The 16,235-nt window shown below is 44.4% G+C and overlaps 1 protein-coding gene across 1 annotated transcript in view; it reads right to left on the reverse strand.

The window, feature by feature from the left end:
- The window catches only part of PREX1 (phosphatidylinositol-3,4,5-trisphosphate dependent Rac exchange factor 1), a 228,263-nt gene that overhangs the window by 211,333 nt on the left and 695 nt on the right, over positions 1–16,235 (reverse strand). Inside the window, 1 exon segment of the mRNA XM_025192001.1 lies at positions 16,152–16,232. Within this exon segment, the coding sequence (XP_025047786.1) occupies positions 16,152–16,232 (81 nt within the window).

Here is a 16,235-nt window from a genome sequence, read left to right on the forward strand (position 1 = left end):
CAGTTCCTCTGGTTATGTGCAATAACATTTTGATTCATACTTACTTTCCAAATACTGCGGCCGCTCTTAGGCAATTGGTTGGGAAAGATGCAGCCGCCTCTGTTGTGCAAAAAGAGCCCGTGACACATACTTCTACAATGTAACAGGCAAAGTCAGTCCAATGGCTGTTCCTTCTGGTCTTGTTTTATGTCAAAATGCTTATTAAGCTGTTTTCAAATAAGGAAGGTAAAAGATGTCAGGGCAAAATGCTCTGGATGTGTCTTGCAGATCATGCTTCTTATATTCAACACACATCCTAATCTTACAAGTGGCTGGGCAGCTGCTGCAAGGGTGCCTTGAAGCCAATGATTCCAGCACCATGAAGGATTAAAACCACTGGGAGTGCAGCATATTGGAGTTAAGCCCCTGCCCTGCAGAATTCAGGGGAGAATTGTGGCCTATATATTGTTCCCTTTTTTTTTCTTGCTCTCAACGTGACCTCTGAAATTTGCTGAGAACCTTCATTCCAAATAACTTTCCCCACAAGGCAAAGCTTTCTCAGCCTGAACTGCTCATCAGGTCAAAAACAAGACACAATGGATTACATTAATTATTTAAAGAGGGACAATCTTAAAAAGAACAGCAAAATTTTTCTTTCTTCAGGGAATATTTTCTTCACTGAGTAAATACACAGGGATTTTTAGTGTGTTTGGCTAAAATAAAATAATATAAAAGAACCATGTGCAACTTCTAGCATTACAAAAACTGCAGTCACTCACATCCAAAGTTTTAGAGAATAGTAACACATTTTTTAAATCCTTCTATACCCTCCATGGACTCAGTCCAGCCAATCTTATGGATCTCTTCTCTTCCCTTCCTGCTCCTATTATTCATCCACAATGAATCCTCTCTCTGGCTACTTCTCCTAAACTGCATCTTATCATCAGTTGTTCATGTTCTCCCTCTCTCTCTCTCAAAGATGGTCCCTTAAGCAAATCCTGCTTCAGTGAGAAATGCATGAAGGTGAGCTTTCAGAGCTCACGCAAGGACTTAACAGAAGTCATGGGCCAGCCCAGAGTTTGGAGCTAACAAAGCCAGTTGCTTTTCAAAACCAGATGCAGAGGACACTAAAATATGAATTGGGTTTTGTCTCGTGTAATGTGGTATCAGCACAGTTTGCAGTGACCAACCCCCACTTGTTGCTTGCTTTCTCACTTTCGTTTAATCAAAACATGCTGGCACAGAATGAGAACCACCAGTGGCGGATTAAGATTTATTGGGGTCCTGGGCAAACAGAAAATAGGAGGCCCCCCCCCACAGGTAAGCGCAGGTTCCCTCTGCGCCTGCCAGGAGGCTGTGGCTAGACCCGCCTGGCCTCCTCAGCGTGTCCAGGGTGAGCCAAGCAGTGTGAGCGCTGCTGAGCTGAAGGTGCCCCTGGCCTCTCTGCCCAGCGGGTGTTGCATAGCTGGGGCTGCAGTCCCCTAGCAGTGTGGGATGGGCCGCAGCCAGCTTGCAGGGGGGGGAGAGTGGGGCATGAGTGCCGCCCCCAGCTGCCCGTCTGCCCCTCTTCCAGCTTGGGTGGGGTGGGATGGGGCTGCCCCATCCTGTCCCAGCAAGTCGCTCACAGACAGCAGGGAGTGGGAGTGGGAGCAGGGCCTCCTGGCAGCAGATGGCCCCGGGAAGCCACTGCCGCCTGCAGGGAGCCCTGTGCCCGCCCCTGGCCCTGGCCCAGCTAGAGGGGAGGAGGTACACATTGCTCACCCCAGATGCCCACAGCCGGGATGCCTGCCTGGGCCGTGTTGCCCCTAGCACCCCAGCAGGGTGCCCCTGACTAGCAGGGGCCCCTGGGCCCGGGGCCGATTCATTAATCCACCCCTGGAGCCACGCACATGCAACAGGAATATTTGCACGTGCAGAGCCTGTCCAGAGCCAGCAGAAGGGCCAAGTGCTCTCCAAGCCTCTGCTCTTTTCTTCTGTAAGGAATCAAACCCCCATCAACAGAATGCTTACAGCAAATTCAGCGCTGCATCTTCCTTTTCCCTACCTGTCCTTCCCTTTTTGTTTTTTGCCTTGTCAACACCCACAGTTATACCTAATCTGACCCTCCCTATTTCTGAGCACAGAAGGCTGGTGAGGTGACAGAGAACAGGGTAAATTTGCATCTTATAAACTAACTAAATAATACAGAGAAACAGCATGCACAGGCTTTCATAAACTCAAGTCCACTTCATCAGATGTACCCCATTCCAGCATGCAGCAAGAAGTCATAGAGACAACGCGTGAATGCCTATTCATAGCCCTTGATCTTCCTTGATGAAAAGGGGAGTAACACAGAAATAGCCGGGCAGAATTCAGTCTAAAGGACCCCCACGTACTGCCTGGGCTATCCTGGTTCACACTCGTAATGGCACTTAGAATTAGCCAACCCTGTGTGATGCTGGAGTCTGTCTGTACTCTCTGGCTGCCTCTTCCTCAGTTCTGATCTAGTCCTAACCATATTACCCGTATTCCCTTCCATCTACTCTCATCAAGACACATAGAGAAGAGGCATGAGGTTCAGATGAAGAACAAGGGGAGAGAGAGCAGAGGTATGAGATTCAAAGGAAAAATTGGGGAGGGACAGAAATTGGCTAGGGAAGGCTGGCAAAACCTACTTAAACCTTCCTCGTCCGGAGCCAGCCTTTCCATGTGACAACTCAGCTATGGAAATAATCCCAGCCCTGCTAGCCCCTACACAGGAAGAGGCCAGGACTAGTGATGGAAATTGTTTGACACAGCAATCCCAGTTCTGCTAGTCACATGTGAGCAAGGCACCCTAGGGTGGGGAATGGAACTCAAGTCTCTCACCCAGTGATAGAGAGTATTAACCACTAATATATAACACAAGATCAGAGAAACAATTCTCTTTCTGCCTTCATGGATCATAATCCTTCTCCTCTGTGACCTAGAGATTAAATGGTAAGGGCCCATTGATTAGTATCTACACAGGGCTTGTTCATTGTGTCCACAGTGACCAGGACTCTATTTAAGAGTCAGGTTTCAGTGAGCCCAGAATTGTACTAGGTCAAAAGTTTTATAACCTTCTGTTACTGCACCTTCAAAGGAAAGGAGGGGGGCTTCCTCCACCACCCACGACAATCTTAGGAGCAAATGGCTCCTGTGAGGTGATGAATTCAACATAATTGTCAGATTAGGCAGCAAATCCCCCAGGGACCAGGGGCTCTGTGGCTAAAACCAAAGGACCTAGCCTAAGATAAGAACACAGTAAAATACAGACCCCTTATTATCACTCCATTCTCAAGTCTCTGTGCTCTCCCTACTACTTAGCTGACTTCTACTATCAGAGAAAGCCTCACATTATCAGTGGTATAGGTCTAAGGACATAGGCAGGCAAGATTCTTTGGGTAAATCTGATATTTTTCATTAGACCAACTCAAATAATTGGAAAAATTCTTCTTTGCAAGCTTTCAGGTACAAATACCTTTCATCAGGCTGAGGAAGCATCTGCCACAAAGGAAGCCTTAGACTGGTTTATTGAGGACAATTTGATATCTTAGGAGATTTAGTGTCTCTCCCCTCTATATCAAATCCAGCCCTGTTCCACAGTGTCCAAAAATGGGCCCCTATGCAAAAAGAGTTTTGCAAGTCCCAGACTGCTTCAAAATGTATAAGAGCCCACATCCCAAAAAAACATTATCACTTGGTGGCCATTTAACTAGCAGCCTCAGCAGTAAGGCTCCACGGACATTAAGACTGTAAAAGACTGCAGAAATGGTCCCTCCAGGGCACGGCTACAATATACTGGCAGAACGATCAGTAACAGCACTCATGACAGACACGTGTAGAATATAACATCAGGAAGCAGGTCGGCCGGTATTACCAAATCTTTGTAGCCCGGCCATATCAGACATTTCCTCCAACACCCTGGATGCTGTGAGCAAAATACTGACACGAACTCAACTGCACACACAAATCAGACAGCTGAACCCCTGACGTGGGCTTTAGAGAGCCTAGGAAAACTTGGTTCTAAATGTTAGAACTAAAAGCTATACAACAGACAGCCTACAGGACAATGGTCCAATTGTCTGGATGTCAAGAGTATTTGCACCTCTATTCAATGAATGCAAATTTTATGGGCCCGCTGAACACCAACTAGCCTCTGATTTTATATGAATGATAGTGCCTGCCAAAAGGGGCATGCAGTTATTTTACACAGGCAAACTAAATGGTTACAGAAAAAAACAGCCCAACCTGTCTGCACAAAATTGGGACCTGCGATTGCTAAACTAAGAGTGCAAAACCAGAGACTAGCATAAGACTGGCTGAAAGCTGACCTCACAGGCCAGTGAAATCAATGGAGTCGCAGCAGAGATGAATTAGACTCCTTTGTCTCACTGATGCGGTCCCATAATAATGACATTCTGGAGGAAGTTGATAAGGTCCAGTAATCAGTAAAAGACCTTAGATGAACTAAATGGCTGTACGGATCAACCCTGTGTGCCCTCTCCATTACTTTGGGAAACCCAGCCTTGTTCTAAAATAACTGAGGGGCAGAAACCTTTCCCTCTTTCAAAATCATAAACCCTCTGCTGTTTTTTGGGGGATCAGGCTATCAATCAATTCAAGATAAATCTGTGAACTCCAATTGTGTTAAATGGAAGCATGGTTAGGATTTTATCCACAGGCTACATGAAGCCCAGAATCATCAGGCCCTACCTATCTTCTGCCATCAAGCTTCCAGTGACCCGTCAAAGCTGCTATTCACCTGCAGACATTCACTATCTCCAGGCCTGACATCTATCTCCTGGCCTGCTATCAGCTGTTTAAATGGGAGGGTATCCTTCTAATGAGTGGGGTTCTGCATCCCCCAGTGGAACAGCCCCCATAGGACTGTTCTTTTCCTCTGGCCTTGGGATCTACCATTCCAATGGCCTCAACGAGCTTTTACCTAGAGGTAGGAGGAGGAAACGATGAACAATGCAGCGTTTTAGACAATGTAACCACCCTGGGGTTCTCTCCCAATTCAGTTCTGCCACCATACGTGTTGTCCACTGCATCATGACTTGCTCACACAGGCAAGAGACACCACTTACGGAGCAATTAGGCCTTTGATCTGCAACTAGATGTAAGGTCAGGATTCTGCTCAGGTCTTTACCGCAAAGATAGATGCAGACCGAAAACCAGGCCTCAACTTATGGTCCAGCCAACAACAGGAGTGCTGAAGAGGCAGCGCCTACACACAGAGAATTCCCTTGCATTGCTTTGTGACTAAGAACCGACACTTCAATGTTCTCAGGGAGGGGCTGAGAACACTACACTTGCCCCAAAGTGTGCTTCAGAAACTAAATTGCAGTCTTTCCAAATTAGTCACAAGTTAATAAGGGAACCCAAGGTGGGAATCATACTCTCATTCCATCCTCTGTGAACACAAGGATGGTAGCCTCCCCAAGGGCTAGACCATGTGATGTGAAATACAGAAAACAGCTATAAATTACTTGAGAGCGGTAATTAGCTAGGTGAATGGTTAGCTACCCTACCCTCAGGGGAAGAAAGCAAAAGCCAAAAAATTGAGATGCCTCTGTTCCTCACCTTTTAGCTTTTTAATTCAACTGGCCTTCATGCAGCATGGAGGGCAACCTCCTTGTTGATTGTATATTAATATAAAGGGATCGTCCTTCAATTTAGGGCTTGTAGCAGAAATACCGCTATGTAAATATGGATTAAGTGTCCCACCACAATACAAAAAGGATGGGAATAAGCTGCAGCACTAATGAACTGCACATTCCTTCCTGTCATCCAAAGTACAAAATAAAAGGTTCTGGCTTTTCCACAGCTGAAAAGCGACTGCAGAGGAACCTTATCATCTAGTCAGAGGCAGGAAAAGACAAAACAGTTTATGAAGATTACAGAGATCTCACTGACAAGACAGATTTTTCCCGTCAAGGGAACTGCTACTAGCAAATCAAAAATATCCCCAAAATAGCTAAATCAATGGGTACTTAATCTCTAAAGGGCTCTCAAACAGGGAGCTAAAAGGATCTTAGAAGTGAAATGCCATAGCAAAGGGCTTGGGCAGACAAGAACTCAGAGTCAAATCAGGTCTTTCCAAAAGACTGCTGCCAAGGAAAGACCATGCTCAAACAAAATATCTGGCTCACGGGATGAAGCAATAAAACCCAAGAGACCAGGAATTCTAGGCCTGGAAGGAGCATGGAACAAACAATCCAGGGTTTTATTTTCCCCTTCTTTTTTCTTGCAACTGTCTGAACAGAAATAACAGGCAAGCAACAGAAATGATTAATTTCTAGCTGCTACTCTCATGGGCTTCTCCTGTCACTCAGACATAATGGCTCAATGCAGGCACTTGGGAGCACTCTGTTCAAAGCTTCAGATACTGCCTCAGGATTGGACACATTTGATTCTGAATACAGTAATGTGAACCACATGTAATAAAGGCAAGTGCAGAGCTACGGCCAGATTCTGAAAAGGAGACCCAGTTTTTACAGGTGTGATTTCCCAGTCACATACAATTGTGAGTACCAAGGCCATTATTTCAAAATGAGGACTCCCTGCCCGCTTTGGCCCCTTGATAGCACACAGAGAATTGGAATGACATAAATAGGCCCTAAAAGTGAAAGATTTCTTCAAGTGCTACAAAGGACAGCCATGCCATCTCAGGACATGCTTGCAAAATCTGGTGCAGAGGGCCACCCTAGGTTTTGGCTGGAAGAACCACAGTACTGCAGAGGTTGCTGGCAGGGAGGCAGCTTAGAAGGCAGCCCCAGGAAGCTACTGCAATTCAGACTGGACACCAAGGCTCTCCAATTTACAACACAGGTCTCAGGCTTCTGAAATGGCTCAGGATAAGGAGGAAACCAAGGTGACTTAATAAAAGTCCCCATAGGTCCTTCCTACTGGGCTGTGTGTTTCATGCCGTATCGCAGACACAGCAGGGAATCTCACCCTAGGTATCTACGTGCTAGAACACTCCTGAAAATCATCCGTTCCTATGTCTAAAGGTTAGCACTGGCACAAAACACAAACTGGCTTAAAATTATTGGAACGAATCCAGTGTCTTTCTTTTAAGGCATGGGATGAATTACGGAATCATTTAACCTACCCATGAAATACAGCCATTTGTGCTCACACCATGCAGCAATAATAATTTAGAAGTGATGAGAAACAAATGGATCTCTCGCTATAAAATATTCTCAGTGGATAACAACTAGTTCCTCTTCATACACAGCTTGGAGTTGGGTGTCCCCTGCCTTCAAGTCATACAGGGGAATGTTCTCTCTATTAATCTTCCATAGGTGGGAGCCAGAGACACCCTCACTTTTAGTGATAGTTGTTTTGTTTTTCTTTCTGTGAGTCCGTAAAGTCAGAGCCCAGGGTCTCTGCCCCTCCTCTGCACGCACCCAGCTGCTGGTCTGTTTCTGCAAGGGAGATTAGCTACAGAGGCACCAGAGTGGCTGGGGAAAATCACTGAGCAGCCACCAGCCCCCTGCCCTCTTTATAGATAATGACACATGGTCAGACAACTGGCACCCTTGAAGTGGCGGAGGGAAGAGCCAAATGGCAAATGGGCAGACTGGTGGTATTACTGCCACTAAATTCTGGTCTTCACGGCAGGCAGCAGAACTATATTTCAGGTTAGATGCCTTGACCTGGGGGAAGTGACAAGTACAAAAGACAGTAAATTAAAAGGAGTGGCCAGTAAAGTGCTGGGCTGGAATTAACCAAAGAGAATAAGAGAAAAGACAGGTTACACCCCTTCTTTCTGGTAGTGGCTGGTGAAAGTAGGCATGAGGACCAATACGATTAGTTCAAGGCTGTTTTTAAATGAACAGGCAATGAGCTAACTGGAGTTGAGCTATCCTAGGGATTCCACTTCTCATCTTCTAAATTGTGTTCGTACAGGAGTAGGCAGTGCCTTAAAACAAGTGTGCACATCCCCTTGTAAAAAGTCATCCCAACTGTCGGGCCTGCTGTGGTTGGTCACCCAGATTATCTTCACGGGTGCTTCTTTCACCTTGAGTACAAGTGGATTTCTGAATGCTCCAAACCAGACCTGAGAAAAATTTTGTTCTTTATAAAAAAACATAAGAGCTTTCCAAGCTACATTCTACAAAATAGTCCTCTAAGCCACACGCAAAAAAAAAAGCCACGGTTTAAACCTTTTTTTCTGACTTTGTGGTTCCTTACAGGACTTAATGTGGGGTTTCCAGCCCCACGGTAAGCAGCCTGAGATCAATTTCTGACCAGACTTTTGTGAGACATGTGGGATATGTTATCTGGCCAAACTGTGCACTATTTTATTTTCTGAGACTATCCTGTACTATTACGGCTATGCAATTATGAAGACTTTATTCAACGACAGCAATAACGCATGGTAACTATGCAGTTCTCTTCAAGCAAGAAACCTGCAGTACTTCTTTGCACCTTAATTAAAAACCTCACAACACCCTAAGGGATAGTTATTTTTCACACCTCATTTTTCAAATGAAGAAACCCTTGCTAAAGTCTCAAAACAAATCATTCACAGAGTTAAGCATATAACTTTGTAATCCTGATTCTCAAATCTTAGCTCTAGCCCCTTAGACAGGTCCCTGTTGGCTTCTGATTTACACTGTGAGGGGAGGGCAAGAGATTGCCAGCTAGAAAACATCAGAAACCTGTAGGGCTTCCTCTAGGTCACCATTCATGTGGAGGTCACTGTCATCAACATCAAGAGTCAACCCTGCGGCGCTCTGAGCTACAAAAGGTGAGTTCCATAGGAGGCATCAGAAACATCAGAAACAAGCATGAAGTTACCACGGGAAGTAGGCAATCTGTTCTGCGTTCTTCCACCACTATTTTAGAATTAAACTTCCAAAGGTTTTCAACTTTTTTCATTTGCAAATTCCTAAAAAACTTCAAACGGAGGTGCAAACCCTTTTGAATTGTAGGTGTTGGGTGTTCATAGGTTGTAGACATATTGGTCTAGAGGTAAAGGCAATCAGGACTAATAGTACAGATGATATATTAGACCAACAAGACTTTTGCAAAAAAAATTAAAGAAGAAATTAAAGGATTTCTTTTTTGCAAAAATCTTGGTCTAATAAAAGATATCATCTCTACTACAAGTCCTGATTGGGTATTCATATTGACTCATCATAGTCATATTTCACAACCCCCTTAGACCAATGCTTTCCAAACATTTCCTCAGCATGACCCCATTTATGACCCCATTTCCTCACTCCCAACCTGCAGCGCACGCCACCCCAGGTGCCCCTCACTCTTGACCCACAAACCCCTGGCCCTGCTGGTGCCACTCATTCCCGATGCACAGCCCCCTGAAACACATTGGCCCACAGCCCCCTCATTCCTTGCCAGTGCCCCTCACTCTCAACCCGCAGTCCCCCACCCCCCAGGCGCCCCAGCCCCAGAACCCCAGCTGCTGCCAGTGGGAAGCGGCAGCTGCCGTGGTACAGAGCCCAGCTTCCCTCCCACCACCCCATCCTCCCCCGGCAAGCAGCACAGTGGGAGCAGAGCCCATGGTGGGAAGGGGAGGGGTGCAGGCTGCCTGCTGCAGGCTCGGGGCTCCCTGCCTTGCTGCTTTCCCCCCGGGGCCCTGCAACCCAACAAGCAGGATCTGGCATAGGAGGGAGTGCCAGACTACTATGGCCACCAAGCTGAGGCACACCCAGCCTGCCCGGGCACAGCTCTGCACCACCACCACGCCTCACCTTCACGGTAATGGCAGGCGCGGCGTTCCCTCCTGTGCTGGGTCTTTCCTACTGGGCCGCAGAAGTGGCTCCTGCCTGGAGCTGGTCCAGCCCAGCTGCAGCCTTGCGACCCTATCCACTGATGTTGCGACCCCATTTGGGGTCATGACCCACGGTTTGGGAATCACGGCTTTAGACATAGTCTGTGGACCCCCAGGGATCCATGGACCACAAGTTGAAAACCACTGCTTTAGAAGAACACCTCTTTTTTGTCTCATAGAGTAACTCAGCATGTAGGAGAGAGAGAGAAATATTTTATTGTATCTATTTCTTTTAATAACCCTTGCATTTCTGACGGAATACTATCCACTGACTACTCAACTGCAGAAAACTGATGTTGCCCCACTGGCTTCAGTGGAGCTGCACTGACTTAAACCAGCTGCAGTTCTAGCCATTCGAATTTACCAAAGGAGACACAGATATATCCGATATATATTTTTTTCTTTTTTTAATTGCCTGCTTGTTTCAGTTTCTATATTCTGGGGATTATCTGCAGTAGGAAACATGAACTGCCTTCTACCAGTCCCTTTCACCAAAAACTTGTGACAAGTGTACACAAATCATACAGGCCTTCTTCCAGGAGGCAAAGGTTATCTGTGGTTAGTGAGCCTGAACTAGGGCAGGAAAGGAAACCAGCCACACCTCTGAGATAGCTATCTGAACATCCAATCTTGAATGCAAACAAGACTGTGAAATATTTTTTAAAAACCCAAAACCTAATAACTGCTACCTATCATATTTCAAGCCGGGTGGAGTACAGCATTCAGAGATCAGATTGACTATAACTACAAAGCAAGCAACAGAAAACGCAGTAGGGTTCAGAACAAAAATATTTTGAGTCTATAGGATGTGGTCTAGTTTATTGGCTGGCATGTGTCCTAACATCATAGTTTAAAAAATGGTAAGCTGAAGGAAAACTTCTAGGGTCTATTAAAAAAGGATTGCATCATGCTCTAATTAATGAGTTGGCAACCTATGGCCCATGGGCTAGGTCTCACTTGCAAAACCCATGGACATGGGGCTCTGGTGGTTTTCGGGGGTAGGGGGTTTCAATAACTGCTGCAAGGAGAAGCCATAGCTGTCACAGCTTCCTTCATGCTGCCATGGAGAGAAGAAGCAGCAGTAGCAACAGGCAGCTCAGCCCATTTATCCTGGCTCTGACCTGAACTGGGTCATTCTGGCCCAAAGCCTGAAAAGTTGCCAACTGCTACTCTGACCTAAAAATAGGCAGCATGTAATTACTTCTCCTATATGATACCTGTGTTTGATATGGACAGTTTATGTCGAAAAAATTCTCATACCTGCATAGTATGCACACTGGTTGCTCACACTGACAAGTTTATTCTGTCATTTTGATATTAAAATGGTGTAAGTTGGTGACTTGATTTTGGAAAGGTGTAACCTATCATACAAGTAGAACCCAATTTGGCCATATGTGTTTGCCATTACATGATTTTATAGCATGGTTATGGCACTAAATTATACATGCAGCTGCCACAAGTTCAGTGAGGTCAAGGGTCTGCCCAAAATGCATAGCTAGTACAGTATCCACGTCTGCAATGGTATATCCAGTAAATGAAGTCATTTGTGTGTACATCAGATGATTAAAGATTGGATTGGGTTGGACATATACCTCTATATAATTATGTCTAACTAGTGTATGCCAGTATTTAATCTACTCATGTTGCCACAAGAAATGAATGCATCAGATGCATAGTAAACAATATATGGTAGCTTTCATATCTCCTTTACTGGAAATCTAGCCCCTAATCACTACAATAACAAAAACTACAGTTTTGATTAGGGGTACTTTGAAATAAGTATGCACATCTCTGACAAATCATGAGCTTCTCTTCTTTGAATTTTAAAATAAATGTTAGTACTACTGAAGGGTCACAGATGGACAAGACAAGAGACTGTATCTCAGAATAGATACTGCATGAGTGGTAGCCAGGCAGGCCTCCCTGCACTATGCCAGTGTGTTTCAGTCCTCAGTAATCTATTCCTAGCGACCTGCTTGGTCCTTGGCCTTTCCAGAGGCATCCGCTGGGCATGCCAGCAAGGCTGCCATGATGCCAGAAGAGATGGTGGTTTTGGAATGCACCAGACAGCCCATGCATTGGGATTATCACTTCATTTCATTTCAAGCTGAACACAGCTTCTCATTTTGTCACACTAAGCAAAGAGGCTAGGGAAATTGTTTAAAATCCCAGTAAAATGTAAAAAGTTCTGCAAACTGATATAATGAAGAGAGTTAATGTAAGCAGCAGTGAAACAAAGAATTCACTGAATCTTGAGGTTCTGGGGATACTGAAAGTCCTTTTATGGTCTATGATCTCACCAGAAACCCACAATAGAATTACCTCCTTTCTCTCTAAAGCTTTATTTCATCAGTAATTTTCAGTAAAGTTCCACTAGTCTTTGACATGTTTTCCACCTTATTTCCTGCTTGATCAATATCCCTATAACTATGGCAACAGCATATTTCCACCATCTCGCTCTAATTCCTCACTGATTGCTTAAAGAGCTGCTGATGTGTAATGGAAAATTTTGGTTATATTCACACCAGGAATGGCTTCAATGGAGCTATAATTGTATGAGTAAAGTTACTCCCATGCATTACTATTTGCATGGCTGGGACTTCATCTCAAGTCTTTACACTTACACAGCATTTCTCCAGCAGGATTTTGTATAATATCTACTTGCAAGAATAGCACTGGCTGGCAAATAAAAGGTGGAACAACATGTGTGTCCACACTCATGATGAAATCAACAGCCACAGCTGTGAAATCATAGCTCTAGTGATGAATTGCCCATACTTTGCCTTCTTACAGTGTGGCAGACCTTAAATTCAAGGAAATCATAGATTTCCCATGCTCAATAGAATGCAAAAAATCAACTTGATACATCAAGTTAATATAAAATCTAGACTTTGTTTAAAAATTCACAATGTTAACTGAAATGAAGGTGAATGGGAGAATTTGTGTACAATTTTAGAAAAAATGCAATGAAAAGCTGTTGTTTTTGTGGAATGTTTCTACAATATGGTGCTACAATGTAGCATGATGCGATTCCAGAAACAAAACAAGACAGGAATAAAATGAGCTAGCAATTCCTTTCATTGTTCGACACACAATGAAATGCAGAAAGTTAAACAGCATAAATGGAAGAAAGTTAATTGTCCTTATTAAATTCAGAGGGAATACTCTTAAAGTATTAATAGTAATACGGTACACCAACACTAAATAAATATATGATTATCTCGGTTGGAGTTCCTTTCCAAACAAAATATGGTATTTTATTTAGAAAGGCAAACAGTTGGGACTTGACAGCTTTGATCAAATGCCTTTTCCATTTGTGTAACTTCTTATTTCTCAGGAGGAAAAAAAAACAGTTTTTCATGGTGATTGTCACAGTTTTTGTTAGGAACCTAGAGTACGCTCTGTTCTGTAACTTTCATGATGTCCACTTTACTGAGCCATGGAAGCAAAATAAAAGCCATGGAATCTTTTATGCAGAGCAAATAAAAGCTGGGCCTCTGTGTGTATAGGGACCCCCACCTAGCTTAGGCGAGTGAGGTCTCTAAGGAGGAAGAAAAAAAAAGCTTTCCTTAACTGCTACATGACCACGACATATTAGCTTTTCTAAAAGAGATAAAAACACTCTTAGTTACTTTGATTTATTGGCATCCTCATAACATCAAATACTTAGGAGATTCCTTTACGTTACTGGAGAAGACAAGGAGGTTACTGGTAGAAGGTTGCTTCAATATTATGAACAAACCCATAGAATTTTGTCATTTGTTTTTTTAAATGTTTATTGAGAAATGAGAATACTAGGGCTTGAATGGCAGCTGCTTAGTAAGAAGCATGCACTCCCTCCCCTGGCTCATGCCAAATCATGCCATCCTTGTTTACGCAAAAAACTCTCCCTGAGGATTGTGCTGGGTAAAGACAGCAGCATTTAATCTTCTTGTATTTTATTAAACTGATATTTAAGTTTTATAACCAAGGAAATCTTCATTCCTCATCAGGATTGTATATCTCATCTGCGAATGGGAACAAATTTGCACACGAGCTGGAAAATCAGCTTCTGAGGTCTTGCACAGTGAGATACTGCAAATATGTTTTCCTGTGATTGGGCCAATGAGTCTATTGCATCCAGAAATCCAGTCAATGCCAGTAAAATTCACACCATAAAGTGAAGGTGAACATATTCCACAACAGTGCTTGAATTTTACACTGACTTTGCATGGAGGTAAATAACTTGTTGCACAAGGTATAAGAATCAGGACTATGGATGGCAAGTAACAGTTTTTAGGCAATAGCATCACAGCATCGAGAAAAAACCAAATAAATAAGTATCATTGACCGAGGCATTCACAAGATCCAGACAGATTTTTCATTTTAAGAACACAGTGCCAGCTCTTATTTTTATTACTGTCATAGAGCACTATCCTTGCCCTACACCTAATGCAAGCCTACTCAAGTCCATTGATCAACCTGCCCTATAAAGATGGAAAATACCTATTACATCACCAGCCATCCCTTGAGAACCACTGCAGGACCACTATCTGCAGTACACATCCTAGTGCTTCTGGGCAGTCTAGTTTAAAGACAAAATCATGGGACTTCCACAACTTTCCTGGTGAGGATATTCCACAGGCTAATAAAACTCCTTCCTACATTCATCCTAAATTTTACCTTTCTAAATTTTACCCCATTAATCCTAGTTGTATCATCATAATGCCATACTAAATCATTCCCTTCCTTTCAAAACACCTACACCACTCAGTTGGTAAGGGATGAAGAAAGTCCTGGCACAATTTGGCTCAGAGTAACTGGGATCATTATTCAGGACAGCACATTAGCACTTCAGCACTTGCTTAAAGTTAAGTACATATTAAGTGGTGTCCGGCCTAAAGATGGATGTTTGGTCATCTTGTCTATTCCCCAATCCTGTATTCAAATATAATTACTGAAACCTGAACTCTTCAGTGGGGTAAGATTACAAAGTAATAACCAGACCTCTCCCTGTAACAGTGGAACCAATCAACACCTAGTACCAAAGTGACTGAAAGATTTAACTGCACGGAAATTGAATTAGGTGCATTGTGTCAGGATTCCCAACCATTACGTAAGGCATATTAATCAACACCACTCTCTTGAAAACTGTCAGCTTAACCAACATAAATATATGAAAAGCAAGATTTATTTGTAAAAAAATGAAAATCCTATGAATGATATGGATATACATTTAATTGTAAAAGACAAAGCTAGAATATGCCTGGCTTGATCCTGGCAGTGACTGGCATTTCATCCTGCAGAGGCAAAATTGCAAATTCAGTACTTAGGACAGAGGAGTTTTTCTTTGGAGTTTTTTGTTTTGTTTTGCCCATAGGGCGGGGTGGGTTTTTTTGCAATGTGTAGCTTTTTAAAGAGGCTGGTCACCCAGAAATAGATTTTTGTTTTCAAACGAAGTTAACTGACACTTTAATTGGAAGCCTTCTAAAATTACAGACTCTTGTTTCTGTGTTCCACCAGTTAAGAAAGAAAAGGAGGATTTAAGTAGGTACTTGCTCATAAAGCAACTGCATACTTTTCTCTGTTCTGTTAGACTTGGGTAATTCTGAAAAACCCTAATGACAAACTCATTTTAAAAAAAGAAAAGAAAAAAAAAACCCAACAGAAAGGATGGCTCAGAAACTGTCCTAGGTCTCAGCCATTTGCACAAGCTAGAGTTTAATCCTGAGCTAGGAAAACACCAGAAAGAATTTCAGCCTTGCCCAATCCCTCACCAATCTCTGCAAAGATTTCCCCTGCTTTGCATCTTCATCTGTGGGTGATCAGTTCCTTTATTCTCTTTTTCTTGTTGAGGACAGATCTGTTCTCTAGTAACTTTTCTCGCAGGCTGCTCTGCTTATTTAGGTGAAGGATTAGGAGGATCATAGAAAATGAGGGCTGGAAAGGACCTCAGGGGGCATCTAGCGCAACCCCCCTGCTCAAAGCAGGACCAGCCCCAACTATCTCCTCCCAGCCCCGGCTTTGTCTAGCCGGGTTTTAAAACCCTCCAAGGATGGAGATCCCACATCCTCTCCAGGTAGCCTGGTCCAGTGCTTCCCCAGCCACCTCGGGAGCGAGGTTTTCCCTCAATTTCCCCTGCTGCGACTGGAGCCCAGGAGAGCCCTTGGGCAGGGCAGGGGCGCGGGGGCTGCTGCGGAATCCCAAGTCTAGCTCCCAGGCGCAGAGGGAGCGAGCTCTCCAGACGGAGCCCGTCGGCGGAGGTGCCGGGGCGAGAGGATGCCCCGTCCGGGAGCCAGGGGAGCAGGAGTTTCCAGGCGCGGGGCAGGAGGCGGAGAGACTCGCGGGGACGGACAAACCCCCGGCGGCCCCCCGCGGCACTCACCGACTGCAGGAAGCGGAGGGTGCCCACGTAGTCGCGCTCCGTGCCCAGGATCTCGTTGAGGACGCAGAGGCGGAGGCGCAGCTG

Source organism: Alligator sinensis, unplaced genomic scaffold (assembly GCF_000455745.1).
Source record: "Alligator sinensis unplaced genomic scaffold, ASM45574v1 scaffold76_1, whole genome shotgun sequence".
In the NCBI taxonomy this organism is placed as follows: Eukaryota; Metazoa; Chordata; order Crocodylia; family Alligatoridae; genus Alligator; species Alligator sinensis.